The sequence below is a fragment of the Haliotis asinina genome, chromosome 1, assembly GCF_037392515.1.
Source record: "Haliotis asinina isolate JCU_RB_2024 chromosome 1, JCU_Hal_asi_v2, whole genome shotgun sequence".
NCBI lineage: Eukaryota > Metazoa > Mollusca > Gastropoda > Lepetellida > Haliotidae > Haliotis > Haliotis asinina.
In genome coordinates this window covers 51,628,165-51,648,045 of record NC_090280.1, presented here as the reverse complement: position 1 = coordinate 51,648,045, position 19,881 = coordinate 51,628,165, and the positions used below count along the sequence as shown (strand labels likewise).

At 37.3% G+C, this 19,881-nt stretch overlaps 1 protein-coding gene across 1 annotated transcript; it reads right to left on the bottom strand.

The window, feature by feature from the left end:
* Positions 1 to 1,499: 1,499 nt before the first annotated feature.
* On the bottom strand, positions 1,500 to 19,598 carry LOC137293520 (putative phospholipase B-like 2). The gene is made up of 10 exons (XM_067824123.1): positions 19,392 to 19,598; positions 13,576 to 13,828; positions 12,262 to 12,356; positions 10,162 to 10,382; positions 9,604 to 9,850; positions 8,804 to 8,899; positions 7,740 to 7,811; positions 7,059 to 7,211; positions 4,966 to 5,125; positions 1,500 to 3,920 (listed from the first exon to the last, which is right to left on the bottom strand). Exons 1-10 carry the CDS (start codon positions 19,583 to 19,585, stop codon positions 3,717 to 3,719), a joined length of 1,695 nt encoding a protein of 564 aa, XP_067680224.1. The 5' UTR covers positions 19,586 to 19,598; the 3' UTR covers positions 1,500 to 3,716.
* Positions 19,599 to 19,881: the final 283 nt, after the last annotated feature.

Here is a 19,881-nt window from a genome sequence, read left to right as displayed (position 1 = left end):
ATTGAAACAAATAGATCGTTTGAATAAATGAAGTTTTAAGGAAACTTATTGAAATGATTTAGTCTATGACACTTCTGTACAAACGCATCCAAAATATATATGGACGGGTTTTCAATTCCTAGAACTGTTTAATAGTAGTGAAATCATAAGCTTGTTTGGGTGGTCATAGCATGTTTCGTTTATGTATATGACTACTGTAGCGGGGGCATACAAAAAGCAAATGATATTCGTCTTCAGTTGCGTTTGACGTATATAATTGATATAGTTTTATATTCTCTATTCATTTTTACACATCGAAAAGTGAATTTACCCATACTTGCTCATTCGACCAAGCATACTGTCCAACAAATAATTGTTGACTTATGGTTACATTCGTGTAAACGATTCCTGATTATCAAGAATAGACTCAAGAACAGCCTCCCGGTACCCAGTTCTCATTGCGAGGATCCTGATGCATGTTCCATGGTGCCAGGCTTGTCATACAAGACGAGTTAATACGATTGGCTGGTTAAAAAAGGTGTGCCATGGCTGACACCTGTGCCGTTGCCGAAGATGTTTACGCCTTTGTTTGGCCTAAGCGCGATTATTTACTGGTTGCACTAACGTCAGACATTTTGGAATTACGGCGTAAAACATTTCCACTCGCCGATAGCCACAGTACTACCGTTGCTTATCGAGTTTGGTCTAGCATGGTGTAAGTGAGTATGATTCCTCGGAATAGTCCAACAATATCACGACGGCACACTAGAAATGGGCTTCGCACATTGTACCCATATTGGGAATCGAGCATGGCTCTTTGGTGCGGTGAATCTATGCAGAAAAATAACCAATAGGCCCCTCCACCGTTTTACGTGGATTGGCACATGATCATATATATAGTGACAAGCCAGTGAGGATCACATCGCAGTACAGTGTTGACACTGACACCAGTAACCATAAGGCGGACAAATATTGGATTCAGACTGTAAGGAAGGAGCATGGAACTTGCCAAGGGACACAACTCTGCAACACGTAAATGTCCAAAGGGACACAACCGTGGGCCACCCACTTCATACAATATTAGTAAGCAACTGCAGTGTGCTGAAAGGGGACTTGGATATAGAATCTTGTGTTGCACGAACCCAAGGAAGAAAATTGGGTCATTTGCAGCACATTTGTGTTTTGATACCTTGGGATTCAGATTCTTCTTGGAGTGTGTAAGGGACATAACTCTGTAAAGCGAATCGAGATCTCTATCAGGACTTGTCCACCTGTGCAAGTCAGCTGGAGAAAGACTGTATCATTTCAGCATTTCTGACCAAAGACAATTCCCAGCCAGAGCTTCACTGACCGGTGACCCCCAAAGTACTCACCCCTGCATCTTGTCCTTGACAAACACTCACCTTCCTGAGTCCAGTTGGGTGTCATCACTAATGACTGAAATCTCGACACACAGCAGTGTTTGATTTCAGTGGGTGAAATGGGTGAAATGGAATGGTGAACTACAGGCATGAACAAAGTTGACACTTGGAGAAAATAGTTTTATTGTACTTTTACAACTGCTTTTGTTGTATTCTACAAAGTGAAACAAATACATTATTTTCTATAATGCATAAATCATTGATTGACATGGTAGTTACTGGTGGGTTGAATTGACAGAAAAACAAGACACTGTACACAAAATATACCCAATATCCATGAAATATAATTTAAACATTAACATACACCCTTGAATTAAGGGATGTAACTTGACAGATTGTTGATATAATGCTATTTTGACAGGAGAATGTTTCGAACTGGTGTAAAACAGATTGAGATTTCACCACTTTGAGTTTAATATTCAGCCTTGACCCAAGGGAGGTAATCCATGTAATTTTAAAGGTGAACATAAGTCATAGATCTTATTCAAAATAATATATATTGAGCAGTAAATATGTAAACATTTTTCACACATATATATTTCTAATTTTCACATTTTTAAATATATTTATACTATTATGTTGTTTATCAATAAGCTGGTTCTCAGACCATAATGAAATTCATGGAATGTGTACAAAGTGGATACATATGAGATCAAGCAGTAACCATTGTAACAGATATGGTACTCCAACTTGAATGATATGTATGCACTCACATGTGGTATCTCACAAAGTTGTTAAAGTTGGAGAATTCAATCTAAATATAGACAGCAGCAATGGTTCAGGTACATGCTATTTTAATTTGGACATTTCCAAGCAAGGTATAAATAGGAACTCTTGTTCAAAAGAACAAAGTTCCACCAGAAAAAATATTTATTGACGACTCTTGTTTATTTGAGACAACATTTTAAGATAGACAATCACATGTAAATATAGATAATGTATCATTGTTTACGTGTATGTAGTTTTAAATCACAGATTAAATCAAAAGACACAAGGTGGGTGTAAAGTGCGACTATTGTTACATTGCACCATATTGTGTTAAGTCTGAGAATTATATGTAAGTACAAACAGTGACTATTACAAAAACTCTCATTATTTCAAAAGATTAGTCAACGTTGGAGAATTACCAGTAAACACAAATACTTATTGTTTAGGTGTACTACACTGTAAATAACAACAGCGCAAGTCTGAGAATTATATGTAAGTACAATGACTATTACAAAAATTCATATTATTTCAAGAGATTATAGTCAACGTTGGAGAATTGCCAGTAAACACAAGCACTTATTGTTTAAGTGTACTACACTGTAAATAAGAACAGCTTAAGTCTGAGAATTATATGCAAGTACAAACAATGACTATTACAAAAATTCACATTATTTCAAGAGATTATAGTCAATGTTGGAGAATTGGCAGAAAGCATAAACACTTATTGTTTAAGTGTATTATATTGTAAATAAGAACAGCTTAAGTCTGAGAATTATATGTAAGTACAAACAATGACTATTGTTTAGGTTCACATTATTTCAAGAAACCATAAGCAATGTTACCAGTAAGTATAAACACTTACTATTTTTAAATGTACTTAATGAAATGACTGTTTAAGTCTGAGAATTATATGTAAGTACACACAACAACTATTGTTAAAGTTCACATTATTTCAACAGTTCATAGTAAGTTGGAGAATTGCCAGTAAATGTAAACAGTTATTATTATTATTTAAGTACACTTAGAGGACATCACAACATAAGTGAGACAATTTCAACTAAGTATAAATCACCTCTGTTGTAGAAGTGTACTCTGTCCATTAAGCTGCAGATTGAATCCAAGAATTGCAGGTGAATGTAAATAGTGATACTTGTTTAAATATAATTTATTTTATGATATCACGTGTGAGGAGAATTACATGTAATATAATATCTATTGCATAACTGCATGTTATTTTAGAAGACTACAGTTAAATGGTACAAATACATGCAAGCTTAAGTACTGACTGTTTTATATAAGTACATACTCTCATACCATGAAGTTCTTGAAAGGCATTCACAAGCTGGATAAACATCAATATATGACATGGTTTCATTCATAACAACTTACTTTTATTCTTTATACATTTCGGAGCTAATTAGCTCAGAAATATCTTTTAAAGAATAAAACGTGTCATGTACTCTACCATCTATACAAAAAATATCATGTTTTTGGTTTAAAGAGTTCCACTGGTAAGTAAGTGTCAAAAAAGGTATATCAATGAAAAATAGGAATTGAGCAGGAAAACATTATTTTAAGCACTTTGTTTGCTGTTGCTGCAACATCTTGCTATGGAGCAGTCCACTTCAAGTCTGGGATCGTTCCATTATACATCAAAGGGGTGAAACGAAACAGGTCAGGGTGACCAAAATGTGGACATTCACTGGCAAAATCAGCTTTGCTCCACTGGAAGGGAGGTAACTGGTCATAAGTTGGTCCAGCAACAGCGACAAATGTCTTCTGAAGGCCCATGAAGTTGCTGTAGGAGGTTATCTGAATACAATGAAAACATCCTCATATCATGACTACACAATGACATATAGACAGTGGTCAAATGTAACATGTTACATTTGGGATTACACATCTCAGTAAAGAATAGATTTATGTACTTTTGTTGAGTTGAATCCCATCAAGGATTTGAACCACACCCATTGTTGGCACCTAATCGCCAAAATACAATCAGACATCAAACCATGATGGCTGAATAGGTTAGACAGCTGACTTTGAGTGCTGGCGATTAGGTGTGTATTATCCTTATATGCCAAATATAGAGAACCACTGAGGTATTATTCTCCCATTGCTGCCCTTCCTTTTGTGAATCTCTCTGTTCATTTTGTCTATCTCTCTGTTCAGAAGTTTGTTTGCCTACATGTCTGTCTACAGTCCATCTGTGTCTGTTTCACTTGCCATGCTAAAGAACTGGGTTTGATTTCCCACATGGGTACAATGTGTGAAACCAATTTCTGGTGTTCCCAACTGTGATATTGGTGGAATATTGCTAAATGCAGCATAAAACTAAACTCACTCACTCTTGCATTAGACTTATTCAAGACGATGCCAGGCCCTTGAGAAACCCAGCCACACTTTTACCACAGCACCCCTCACAGACACAGCTTGAGCCAACCACACAAAGGAGAAACCCAGCCACATGTTTACCACGGCAACAATCACACATAGCTTGAGATGACCACACAACGGAGAAACCCAGCCACACGTTTACCACAGCCCCCCTCACACATACCTTGAGACGAATATGCCATGGTGAGACCAAGCCATACGTTTACTACAGTACAGGCCCCCGTCACAGACACAGCTCGAGACGACCACACCCTTTCTTATCTCAATAATGCACAGCGCCAGTCCAGGTCACAACTCATACCACCATTAAGCATCTTTAGGCACAAAACACAGACTGTCTAACCCATAGTCAGATGCACAACCCACTAAACCAAATAGGTTGTTCAATACAGTTCTTGAAGTGATTCCCAGTTTTTGTGCAAACCCCACCCCTCTTATTTTATGATATTTGGTACTGTACCTTGGCATCAACGCCACCGTGTGACCGGTGACCTAGAGATTCAAAAGGGTACTTTCCATCCTTAGGGTTGAGGTCGGAGCGGGCCGATATGGCATTCTCGGCGCTGTAAGGTGGCGTACAGTTACAGCGAGAGAGTGGGTCATGGGTGTAGTCATTGTATCTGAAAGTAACCATGGTAATCCATACAGAGATACAGCTTGACAGAGTAATAGATACATGACACAGATCCATGTCCACACATATACACAATGATATTCTGTGAAGGAAATGAATGTTTCCAAATATCACATGGGTCTTGCTCCAATCTTGACAATAATTCTACTACATCACTCTAATATTGGGAATTGGAGAAATCTCACAATTGATGATTGCGTCATCACCAGCAAATAATTATTGAAAAAAATTGGTTTGAATGATTTCTCAGATTTGTCATTCCAGTTTGTTATTGCAGACAAGAGTAACATGATGCACCTTGCTACTTTAAAGTGACAACTGATATATCATGAACATAAACGTCCTGGAGTCTTCAAGAAATATTCAGTCATGTCTTTTCAGTTGGTGAACTGAGTTTCATAAGAAATAAACACTTTTTCAGGCCCCGACAATGTCGAAGATGTGTTCCATCATTAAGTGTTTCAAACACTAGTTCCAAAATCGTTAGTGTTTGATTATGCCAAAATGTGTTTGAATGCACGGTTGTTTGGTCACTGCAACCAATATGCGACTATTTCAATTAATCGGAACACCCAGTGGAAGACATAAATCTTAAAACACTTTGCAAAATTTCAGGAAAATGCCAAAGGAGTATGGCCAGGGTCATAATCACACATTTAGTCAATATGAGGAATCAAACCTAGGCCTTCAGTGTGGTAAGCAAATGCTTCAACCACTGGGCTACCCTGAGTGGGTAAGTCAACATCAATGTTAGACCTTTTGACCACCAAAATGAAGACTGGTTGTAGAACTCTCTTTCACAATAAAATTCTGACACCTGCAGAGGACAATTTGTTCATATTGAAAAGCTAAAAATAACAGGTGGTATAGTCTCATGTACACCATTGGTCAAGCTAGTTCATTCATTGTGTGCACTTCATGTGTATATACTCTTCAAAACAAGTAGAGAAACCTGAACTGTGAAGTCTGGTAGAAAGAAACCCCATTGAGGAATGTTACAGTGACATTCATCTTGTGTATGCAGCATCATTTCATGATATCACCAAAACCAAACACGATGCATGGGAAGCACGTGCACAATGTGGGAGTCTCCTACAAGTGCATGGGTGTCATTATGAATCTTCAGCGGTGGAAATAACCCATTGCCTGACGTCCCAGTCTAGTGTTTTTTTCTGTCGGGCAAGCTAATTTGTATATCATGCTGTACCAGTGTCCAGTGGACTTTCCATTGTTAATTATGTTGTTTATTTAAATAATAATCAACAAGAAAATCTAATCAGGGCAAGTGATTTTACAACTGACACTGTACCAGGGTACATTAGCAATTCAAGAATTTTTTCCATTCCTGATCTTGACATTTTTCAGGAGTTGATAAATCACTGTAAGCCATATTTTCCGATAATTTTCTTGCATCAGTGCATGGTTTGGGTTTTCAGGGTCATATCACACACTACTGACTGAAAACTCAAAACCTGACATATTCATGCCATCCTCCAGCCACCTAACAAGGAGGATAACTGAACAAACAGCTTTGCTTTGAATGTAATCCATGCGGTGATGCATTCTCAACACAGCCATTATTATTTTATCAACATTGATTCAATCCCATATATCTCCCAATTCAACAATCAAACATTGAAAGTATGGTTCCCCTACCTTTTTTGATGAGTATAAGTATACATAAAGAATTTAGGGGTTTCGCACATTTTGCCTAGGCATTTTGCTAAAACAAACATTCAGTAAACCTATGAATCCAAAACAAAAAGGGAAATCCCCATGGCCCCAACACACACTATGACCCCAGTCTTGATTCCTTGTACATCACAATGACCTTGGTTCCCACTTTCTGCAGGTGTCATCATGGCGAGACTGCATGTGTTGCCATGACAACACTGCATGTCAGTCCCACATGACATTACCTCATGAGTTTCATCATGGAGTCGATGTCCTTCACCTTGGATTGGTCACGGCGGAAGATGTTGGCACGGGCAGTGTGGTCGTAACTAAACCATTCACCATATTTCTTCACATTTGCCGGGCCACCGCTTGCATTGAAGATCTCCGGGAAGTATCTGAAAAGAGTGGAATGCACATTATCTGTTGAGATCTCAGGAAATTCTTTTTTGTAATTCTTGTTATACACATGACAGTGGGAAGAGCTCAAAATATATGTGGAACTAGTTCCTGATTCAGATTACCATGCCAAGGATTATCTAGTCATGCTTGGAAACCAACATTTGGCTCTGAGTGTGCAGCAAATGTTAGTAAGTTTCACAGACTAAAAACACACACATTTCTAAGTTCCTCTGTAATAGTCTTAAGTGATGCGTTCCCGAGTCTGTTTCTTCTGGCCTAACTTAGACTAGTAATTATTGGCTGATACACTAATTCAATCATTATGGAAATATTCAAATTTAAACATGAAATATAAATATTTTCATGTGCGAAATAATCAAATCGATGTGACCGCCTTTGACATATGAACTTTACATGTCATGTTGGAATAATAAAAAATATGGAATTGTTACTATAAATCAGCAGGCTTCATGTTTCTTATTGCTATGACAAGCAAGAAAATAAATATTCGTCCATATACTTACGCAACGTTGTAACTTGCAAAATAACCTTTTGTTTCCAGTAAAGACGTCAAGTCACCATATTTGATCATACCCCTGGTAACACAGAACAGCAGCATTGGTTAAACAAGGTGATTGGTTTGTTACTTAATGCTGCAATGAGCAATAATCCAGTAACATGTAATATATGTCACATTTGGGGCTACTCTTTTCCAGTAAAGTACAGTCAAGTCTCATTAAGATCCGACAATCCGACAATCGTCTTTGTTGGTAACAAATTGAATAAATGTAATTTAGTCTTAATTATTATTTAATTATTTATTGACGTCACAATGCTATGACATTGTTGCACTGCAAATCCAATGGGAGTGCTGTGTTCAGAGATGTACATTTTTCATTGAAAACTAATGAAGAATGATTTTGGATGATAAATAGAATCTCACCCACATGTCTACTGAAATCAATTATATCAACGGTCATGTTGATATATTTGATATCCGCAGACACTTGGAAGAGATTCTCTATATATCACAGCGGCCGATAAGTAATATAATCTTAATCAGACAATCCACTGACTGACATCCAAAGCATAAAATCTGTATTTGGAATACAATGACCACCCAATCGTATTAATTCTAGCTAAAAGCATGGATTGTTAAAGATGAATCAGAACCCTTATTTTCACCAGGAGTTACTCGAGTGAGTGAGTGAGTGAGTGAGTGAGTGAATCAGTAAGTGAGTGAGTGAGTGAGTGAGTGAGTGAGTGAATGAGATTTTCACAGCAGTTCAAGAGATTCGTGAGATATTCCAGCAGTATCACAGTGGGGGACACCAGAAATACTCTCCACACGCAGTCCCAATGTGGAGAGTCAAACTCTGGCTGTAAGCTGGACGAGTGAACGCTTTAACCACTGGGCTATCCTATCGCCTCTCTTACACAAGTACTCACACGAATAGATATTCCTTCTTCTAAAACAATTGATTTTTACAAAGATGCAACTGTATTCAAACAAAAGCTGTGCTCAAAACCTTGTCACAGACTTGGGAACACTAGAACCCAAACCAATGCTGGCCAAAGTTTTACTTACGGGATTTGCTCCAAGACTGTTAGAAGACCTGAATTCAGTGATCGACTTTTGGGTGAGAACCTCTTCATATCGACAATCATCCACATGTTGTTGTACCTGGAAACAATGGCAAAGGATACAAATGGTGTCATTTCAGATATACTTCAACACACAACAAACATTTTAGATTCAAAGAACGTTCCTAGTGCTATTAAATATAATCCCTGGATGGCTGAAATGTTTGGCTCTGCATCTAAGCACAAACTAGAGAAGAAAATTCAGCAACACAACTGATTTTTCAACTTACCAAGTCACATATATATAAGTCACATGTAGGCAAAGGAGAATAAACCATTGCATGAAATTGAGATAAACCCAAAACGGTGACGTTAAAATATTTAGGGTTAATAAGTTTTAGAAAAAAAAATACAAACCAGAAGAAGCTTGACCTAAATAAGAGCCATTTGAGATATTCAATGGTCAGCTTACGACACTGGATATATTAAGTATTGCACAGAGCTTTTCTCATTATTCTCACATCAATTGAGGAAAGTGTTCTTAATTTTAAAGTATGGAGTTACCACCTTTATGTTGTTTATAAACCATGGAGTAATCTCCCACATGTTGTTTATAAACCATGGAGTAATCTCCCTTACATTGTTTATAAAAAATGGAGTAAGCTCCCTTACATTGTTTATAAACCATGCAGTAATCTCTCTTACATTGTTTCTGAGTCATGGAGAAATCTCCCTTACATAGTATTTGAACCATGGAATAATCTCCCCTAAGTTGTTTATAAACCATGGAGTAATCTCCCTTACGTTCCACTGTTTTCTTGGGAGAAATAGTATGCCCACTCCACTCCTGCTGTTGCCAGTCTGTTTGCAACCAAGGACCGGACCCCTTCAAGAACTGACTGGGGGGTCACAAACCTCCACAGGTCGTTGTTGCTGTTTCCTATTGTAGTTTCCATGGAAACCATCCCAGACGACAAATGGTAATAGTCATCCCCAGACGTTAGGCAGCCAGGGTAGGAGGAGAATGTCATAGTGTCCCCCGGAGCCAAAACTGGTAGGGGAGGCATCATCATCATCATCATCATCATCATCATCATCATCATCACTATGACTTTAATAAGGCAATTTCTGGTTTATACTATTGTTTTTATAAATATGCACATTTACGAAATAGACATACTGGAGTATCTTTAACAACAAAATATGCTTATCATATATCTTGTTAAAACAGCTCTTTCTGACCACAGTGAGAAATGACGACTACCATGTATTGCTGTTTACTCTGTTCCCTGTTCTCCAATACAAGAAGTAAAGACTGGCCAGCTCCATCACATGAGTCATGCACTGAAATAGCGTCCTTACCGTTCTGGTGACCTGCAGCTGTGAACCCCAGTTTGTATCTCTTTAGAATCCTCAGCATATTCTGGTAAGATGTCCATGTGTCCTGAGCTACAAATATCTCCTCGTTTCCAGGCAAAACCTTGATGAGAGCTGAACATGACCCTGAGCCAAGGATACGTCGAGGGACGGGTTTGTGCAGCACCTCCTCCAGGTCCTCCAGGTCCCCAGCATATTGGAAGGCACTGTACGACACAAGGTTAGAAAAAGTGTTTCATGTCAATACAACAAACTGTATCATAGCCATTATTGCTGTACATCTTTTACATGGTTAACAAAGCACTAGGCAATATCAACTGTTGACTGTAAACATGAAAGTAAGATTCTTTATTGATGACAACTTCTTTATTATGCTATGATGCAACGTTTTGGTATAGGTTCTTGCTTGACAAAGATATAAGAACCTGTACCGAAATGTTGCATCTTAATAGAATAAACACAGGGGCTTGTAACATTTAAAACTGCCATCAAGGTATGTACTGTCACTAATGTGTGCCATCATGAAATTAATGCGAGCATTTATTATCACAAAAAATATTAATATAATGACGCATTTCAGTCTGACCATGTCTACTACTGAGAACTTAATAAACGAAAAAGTGGCCATCTTTATTGTCTTCAAGTTACCATTCATCATTATGATACAGAATACAAAAACAATTTAGACATCTTTCATAAAATTAACTGAAAAATGAGCACTAACTGACATCCACTGAATTTATTCATCTGCAAATTACTAGTATGTAACAATAGTGGAACTGTTGACACTGTAACAACAGCAGATTTGTTGACACTACACATTACAGTAATACAGGTCCCTTCCTCATTAAAGGTATCTCAAGTCATATACAATTATCACTGACTATATTCACTGGTCAACCAGGTTGAGCATGTATGTGAAAATCCTAAATCGTTATTTAATGAAGGCCATGGCCATGAATGCTGAATTAAATTGTCTGTCTGTCTGTCTGTCTGTCTGTCTGTCTGTCTGTCTGTCTGTCTGTCTGTCTGTCTGTCTGTCTGTCTAAATCACTGGCCATTGTTTAAAGCTATCCAAGCATGTCAGCCAGACCGGGCATTCTCCAACCATGTAGGGTCAGTTTGCAATGTTTGCTCGCCTTTGAAGTTTTTCAAGTCGGATTACGTTTATAAATGTTGTCGAAAGGAAAACAGTAGCAAGCAATCACGTGATCAAACATGGCAGCAAAATGAAAGCATCATCAGCTTGTTTCTCCTCATTGCTTAACAAGCTCTATTCAGGTTATTTGGTAAATAACCAGTGTGAAAAGTAATTAAACATCAAAGATTTAGGGCATCACATTTTGTAAACACAGATTCCAGAGCTTGCATTAATTTCATGGCGCATTTTAGACTAGACCCTCCTACACGCATTAAATTCATGATGCATTTTAGACTAGACACTCCTACACGCATTAATTTTATGACGCATTTTAGACTAGACCCTCCTACATGCATTAAATTCATGATGCATTTTAGACTAGACCCTCCTACACGCATTAAATTCATGACGCATTTTAGACTAGACCCTCCTACACGCATTAAATTCATGACGCATTTTAGACTAGACACTCCTACACGCATTAAAGTCATGACGCATTTTAGATTAGACACTCCTACACGCATTAAATTCATGACGCATTTTAGACTAGACCCTCCTACATGCATTAAATTCATGACGCATTTTAGACTAGACCCTCCTACACGCATTAAATTCATGACGCATTTTAGACTAGACCCTCCTACACGCATTAAATTCATGACGCATTGCTTTCATGATTTACATGATACACAAAGATCTGGTGCTATAATAAATTGTAACACAGTTTATGCTTTTGAACTCCACCAAGACATTCATGTCCTGAAAACACACACCAAAATTGGTTTCCCTTTCTATGACAGTTGCTGAGAAAATCTGTCCCCATCATCTCAGATGGACAGACAAAAGGACAGAGCTCAAAGAAATATTCCACACCTACTTCGTGCCAGGGAATAGAACATGTTTGCTGCAAACTAATAACACTATAACTGCAAAGGTTCACTTACTATAGGCCAAATATTTCTATGTCCATGTTGACTTGCCGAACATTGTTGCCATAGCCATCCTGGAGCCCTGCTAGCTGCTCGTAGAACAAGGCAACCTGTTACAGACAAAACAACATATAATACAATCTAAAAGCAGTGAACTGGTAAACACTCTCAAACTGTCATCTCCGTTGACATCATAATTAAACAAATAATGTCAACCGGAATATGCATTTCAGTAATACTTATTCACACAGATATCATATGATTACTGAGCAATTATTGCAATTAATAAAAAATTGTTATGCATAAAAAAATGTCGAACATTTGGTTAATTTATTTATTTTCTTAGCATTATGTACAAATCAAGTTCTATTGTGGCCTTTGTATTCTCTCAAAACCTCTGGTCACTGCTTGAAATGAGAAAAAAAATAAATGGTAGGAGACTTACTTCACTTACTTTTTATTTATTTGCATGAGATGATCAGAAAATGTAAGAAGAAAAAGAAAGTCCCAAATCTGTATTTTCAGGCCTGGCATTGAAAGAAACATATTACTTTATCATAAGATTATTTTCCCTTACATTCCTGATATTTTGAGGCCATATCTGTAGAAAAATCACTGAAAATATTAAGCAAACTTGCAAAATATTAAACCTTGATAGCCAGTGCTGCAAAGGAAGTATACAAATTACTATAATAATCCTAAACTAAAATAACTTATAAATGTTATTTATCATATTGCCTTACTAGTAAAAATAAAATAGATTTTAAACCCTGCTTTTGTTTTCAGGGTTCTCTGTACTTTTACATCTTCATCCTAATGTTATAATATTCGGGACCAATTCAATGCTACAGTGTTTTGGGGGACTAATGTCAGTGTCTCCATCTTTCTAATCACCAGCCCAACTCAGTGTTTCCTTAAATCTGATTGGGCACCTTAAGTTAAGTATCAGGTTAAACTGAGCACTGTATGAAATGAGCCCAAAACCAATGGCTGGTAACTTCAAAATGTTACCAGCCAAATATGGGCTGGCTAGTTGTAAATTTAGACCATCTGCTGGAAACAACACTGTCAGAACCTATCATTTGCAGTTTTCTTTGAAACAGAATAAACTTAAACAATGAAAGATGAAACTATGTCGTGATAAAGTATGGCTAAACTCAGGAATTTGAAGAACTCCATTTTAATTTTCTTGACTACATTGTGTACACATCCACTAACCCCCAATTCACAAAGCAGAATGAAGCAAAATTTAATATCTAAACTTTTCTTTAAATACTACAAACAACTATGACAACTAGTCAAAAACATGAAAACATATGCTGTAATTACATGATGCCAGTATGAATTGTTCCTGTTCTGCCGGATCTGTTCCTTAACCCAGGCCAGGTTTGTGGCAAGGAAACCCTCAAGTCGCTGACAGTAATCACTGTATGGCTTTTCGCAGTAACCAGCGATGGTATTCTGCCACTGGAGGTTAATGGATTCCCGAGTCAAGTAACTCTCCGCCAGACCAGCAGCATAAGCTCGTACAGAATCATTGTACGCCACATCACTTGAAGCTACAATATCCAGGAAAGACCATCTGTGGAAGGACAAGTTAAGTGGACAAGCTGTATTGACAGGAGAAATTGCTGGTGGAACACATATGACATCAGTTCCATTCATGGACTTTTAAAAATTTGACAATGTTCACATTTTTCCTGTGAAAAAAAAGGAATAGAATTCATAAATTAAGCAGGAACTGGTCTGTTATTCTGAATGAATGGTGGTGTGATGATGCTAAATGTGACAGTGCGGAAGTAATGAGATATCTGATGTGACCATTACACAACCCATCCTAGCATCACAGCTCTCAGCTACATCTCAGCTACATCTCAGCTACATCTCAGGACATATCCCAGTATATGTATGGGAGCAGGGGTGACGTTTGTATGATTGTCAGACTTGTTCAGAAAGTATATTTGGATGAAAACTGAAAAATGTTTCACTGTTAAAACTAGACTAACTACTAGAGCGGTGTCGGGTATTACCGAACAGCTAACAGCACATTCCGCCTAATTCCTGCCCTGTTTCATCTCACATAACAATAATTGACACACACAACAAATTGTTCATTATACATCATGTACACGTGTGAAGACACGTTAATCCCGATTAATTAACGATTTCAGTTAAGTAAGTTGATATACAGTAGTCCCAAACACAGAAGAAATATTCCTTCATTTTTGTTCAAATTGCAGCAGCTTGAAGGTAACCATTCACTATTCAAAAAATAAGCATAAAAGAAATCTACAGGAAATTCCGTGAAATTTTTAACACGATTACGTGATTGAGGTTTTGTTGAAAATACAGTTCTTATATTCATTTGTAAATGATATAACTGCCAGGTATCAAACAGGTATTCCTGAACAGTGTCTCTGTACACATTTATTCCAGTATGTACATGTATCTATTTATCAGGTATTTCAATAGTAGATCACTTATTTAAACATTATTTCAGTAAATGTATATCATGGAGAAAACTGAACTGATAGATGATGATGATAATGCAGGAAAAAATGATTTATTCGAAGCCGCACTTTTAAATGCAGGATTAATGTGTACGTATTTTGTGATATGTGAGACCAAGTTAACTGGCCATAGAAAGTAATGGAATTACGTATTTCAACAGGAACAAAGGTGAAAATATATAATGACGTGCAAGGTGCCCGTCAGTTAGTAATAGAGCACAGTCTAAGGGAAACCACTCTCAACAAAGTCATGAAATTAACTGAATGGAGTATCCCTGTGTTTTCATCAAGACTTGTTGGCTTAGCCATCTCATCGACAATATACGTACAACATTTAAAGGGGCACTGATGCGGAGTGAATAATGTTTCTTGCCAACTGTCTAATTACGAAATCAAACTGCAAATTGGTCAGCGCCCGCTCCTTCGACCGTGACGGACAAAGGAACTGGGCTCCTGTCCATATTAGCAGAATTTCTTCACCCAAAAGAGTCAGGAGGCCGGATGCCCATCATCTGCCATTATTAAAAAATATCCATGGTATTCCTTGTCTGATCGTAACAAAATATCCCAGCAGTGTAGTTTTTTTTGGATGCTTGGATGGTATAGTTACTCAATTTGATCATATTTCTGTGTTTTTAACCTCAATATTTAATCATGTTACATGAAAATATGATGTCTACAGGCACGTAGCAAGCCATTTGTTTCACTCCGGAAGATTGCAAAGCTTTATATTTAGGTGATTTTGAGTGTTGGTTCAGCTGTGATAGCAAATATCATACGTAAATTTTGGTAGCTATGGTAGCTACAATGGTTTATTATTTATGATAATAAAAACACACAGTTGATTTATTTGAATTTGTAAACAATAAACAATGACTTTGCCTTTGGTAGAGAAATCTGAAAATTTTCTTACGTTAAAAAACCCCTTATTTTACCTATCTACCCAAGTACACAGCAAATGCCTGTATGTATTCCTTATGTGACGAAATTCTGTTGGTATCCTCAAAACATTTTCGGCCCATAAGTGTTTTCAGGCCACATGGAACACAGAGATTACATCTTCCTTGCTGTAACTCGCGTTTGATGGTGTAAACCTACATGTCATCATTCTCTGGATGGTCAATTAACAAATTTATAACGTGTATAATTAGTAGTAACACCACTTCGGTTACTCAACAGAGGTTCCCATTTGGCATTTCTCCTGCCTTTAGTAAATACTCAACATTATAAATTAAGGTCTGTAATGGCAAATGTATCATATGTTATGTAATATGTGCATGTAATTATAAGTGATGCAAGAGGGTTTATCAGCTGAGTTACAAAAACAAACATCGATCAAAGGATTAACCGATAACACACTGATTGATTAATTACTTTTGTCAAAGGGCAGTGTGTAGATGACTACACCCTGTTGTAAAATGCGAGTGTAAAAACAACATCCTCCCTTCAAAGAATTAACCACCCTTGCGTTGATTGATTGATTGCTCATTGTGTGCTATCTTGGGTGACCAATGAGAGGTTTATCAGGTTTTCACCAATGAAAGACATGAAACGATGTGTTACTTTTTCGCAAATTAGACAGTTGTAAGACACGCGACACAGAGCTGGATTATTTACCAGCTGCAGATGAATGGAATACGATTTCTTTTACGTGGATATTGATGGATACATTCCTGAACAAGGTAGTAGCCTGACATTGTTACTATAAAATTAGTCTGTTTTACATTCATTATTAGCATTTTGTTTTAATTTATTTGCATTCGGCAGAATCTATATGACAGACAACACACTCTAGATCGCGTATGTGTGTGAAATAGGATCCACTTTGGCAATCTATACAATGTAGAAATGTTGCTGTTATGTTAAAAATTTACTATGAGTATAAGCAGACCATGTGGTTTTTTAATTAATTTTCAAAAGCATACAAATATGACAATAAACTAATTAGGGTTATGAGACAAAATATAGAGACGTACACTGGCTTCGTTATTTTTCCGTCCTAATAGTTTTTTACCATTTCTACCACTGGCAGATGATTACCCTTCAAAGTGTTTCACTTGTTTTCATAATACATTTGTAATGAAGTAAAAAGACTTCACCTCAGTTGATCTGTCTATAATTAAACTATCAGTTGCGCATACGGACTGCGCAGCAGAGGTCACGAACCAGTCCCGAATTCTGGGATATCATCCAGGTACTCACGGGAGAAAAACAACAACAAAAGTTTACACCAGTCCAAGGAAATTGCTCCGCATCAGTGCCCCTTTAAAGGGGCACTGATGCGGAGCGAATAATGCTTCTCGCTAACGGTCTAATTACGAAAGCAGACCGCAAATTGGTCAGCGCCCACTCCTTCGACCGTGACGGACAAAGGAACTGGGCACCTGTCCATATTAGCAAAATTTCTTCACTTAAACAGTCAGGAGGCCGGATGCCCATCACATGCCATTTGTTTAAAAATATCCATGGTATTCCTTGTCTGATCGTAACCATATATCCCAGCAGTGTAGTTCTTTTCAGATGCTTGGATGGTATACTTACTGATCCAATTTGATCCTATTTCTGTGTTTTTAACCTCGATATTTAATCATGTTACATGAAAATATGATGTCTACAGGCACGTAGCAAGCCATTTGTTTCAGTACGGAAGATTGCAAAGCTTTATATTTAGGTAGTTTTGAGTGTTGGTTGAGCTGTGATAGCAAATAGCATGCGTAAATTTTGGTAGCTATGGTAGCTACAATGGTTTATTATTTATGATAATAAAACACACAGTTGATTTATTTGAATTCGTAAACAAAAAAACGATGACCTTGGCTTTGGTAGAGAAATCTGAAAATTGTCTTACGTAAAAGAAATTCCGTTGGTATCCTCAAAACAGTTTCGGCCCATAAGTGTTTTCAGGCTGCATGCGACACAGAGATTACATCTTCCTTGCTGTAACTCGCGTTTGATGGTGTAAACCTACACGTGTTATTTGTCATCATTCTCTTGATGGTCAATTCATGAATTTATAACAGGTATAATTAGTAGCAACACCACTTCGGTTACTCAACAAAGGTTCCCATTTGGCATTTCTCCTGTCTGGAGTAAATACTCAACATTATAAATTAAGGTCTGTAATGGCAAATGTATTGTATGTTATGTAATATGTGCATGTAAGTGATGCAAGAGGGTTTATCACCTGAGTTACAAAAACAAACATCGATCAAAGGATTAACCGATAACACACTGATTGATTAATTACTTTTGTTCTTCTAGCGGATTTGTCAAAAGGCAGTGTGTGCAGATAAACTACACCCTGTCGTAAAGTGTGAGTGCAAAAACAACATCCTCCCTTCAAAGAATTAACCACCCTTGCGTTGATTGATTGATTGCTCAATATTGGTCAACTAAATTACTTAGAATAGTGGACATCATACAATTAGTTGCCAGGTGTGCTATCTTGGGAGACCAATGAGAGGTTTATCTAGTTTTCACCAACGAAAGACGTGAAACGATGTGTTACTTTTTCGCAAATGAGACAGTTGTAAGACACGCGACACAGAGCAGGATTATTTACCAGCTGCAGATGAATGGAATACGATTTCTTTTACGTGGATATTGATGGATACATTCCTGAACAAGGTAGTAGCCTGACACTGTTGCTATAAAATTAGTCTGTTTTACGTTCATTATTTGCATTTTGTTTTAATTTATTTGTTGTAGCATTCAGCAGAATCTGTATGACAGAAAACACACACTAGATCGCGTATGTGTGTGAAATAGGATCCACATTGGCAATCTATACAATGTATAAATGTTGCTGTTATGTTAGAAATTTACTATGAGTATAAGCAAATCGTGTGTTCTTTTATTAATTTTCAGAATCATACAAATATGACAATAAACTAATTAGGGTTTTGAGACAAAATATAAAGACGTACATTAGCTTCGTTATTTTTCCGTCCTAATAGTTTTTTACCATTTCTACCACTGGCAGATGATTAACCTTCAAAGTGTTTCATTTGTTTTCATAATACATTTGTAATGAAGTACAATTGACTTCACCTCAGTTTATATGTCTATAATTAAACTATCAATTGCACTTACGGACTGCGCAGCAGAGGTCACGAACCAGTCACAAATTCTGGGATATCATCCGGGTACTCACGGGAGAAAAACAATAACAAAAGTTTACACCAGTCCACGGAAAATGCTCCGCATCAGTGCCCCTTTAAGTATGTGATGCCACTTGCTTGTCTTTTCGTGAGTTTTATTCTCCGCGTCTTTTGAAATATATTTAAGGAGCAGACACTTGTTTTTCCGGTAGAAGAAGTTCCCATTTCAATGCATGAGGGTGAAAGTTGTTGTAGAGATCGGCAAATTGAGTAAACAATACGGAAATGGAGTTTTGTTTGGAAACAGCCGCTTGTTCGGTAATACCCGACATCGCTCTGGTCTCCGAAATATATATTACTGCAAAAAATATAATATAATGAAATGGAGCACTGAGAATTTCTTCATTTTCAGAAGCTAAGGAAATCTAGACTTGCCACGTTTTCTAGACTTGTGTGGGCTTTCTTGGGTATATTTGCTTCAGGGTCTGTACGACAGACCGTCACTATGTTAAAACTTAAACAGTGTTACTGTTACCCGGTTGCATTCATCGAATCCAAGAAGCTCGCCGACACAACATGTTTTGTTTCCACATTCTCGGAGAACTTGAATGTCTGTGTTGCATCATCTAAGATCACGTAAACGGTTTTAGGACCGTTATCCTTCAGTGACAGTGTTGTCGAAAGAACTGACAACAACACTCCTACCGTACACAAGCAGGCCGCTGCCATTTTCTGATCATATGACTTTAACGTGTCACGTGAATGAGGTATATTTGCCTTCAAACAACAATGCACCAATGTGCAATGAATAATGATCACGACACATTGAAAAATGTTATAAGGTATAAAACTAACGTAAAATTAGTATTGTAGAGACATTTTTTAAATTTGGATACAGGGTGTTATGACCACACATGAAAATATTTATTTTGCAATTGCTGCTCCCCATCGGTAGGCGTGGCCAAAATGGATGACTCCGTGATATCCCAGTTTGTGAGAACTGATGGATCAGAGAACACGTCGTG

Bases quoted from the DNA above. Each gene is read 5' to 3' on its own strand.
- LOC137293520 (XM_067824123.1), bottom strand. From the start codon at position 19,585: ATGGCAGCGGCCTGCTTGTGTACGGTAGGAGTGTTGTTGTCAGTTCTT. The intron at 12,357-13,575 runs GTAATTACAGCA...TGTCTGTAACAG, and splicing joins ACAATTCATACTGGCATCAT to GTTGCCTTGTTCTACGAGCA. The intron at 5,126-7,058 runs GTAATGTCATGT...GGTTACTTTCAG, and splicing joins TCCATGATGAAACTCATGAG to ATACAATGACTACACCCATG.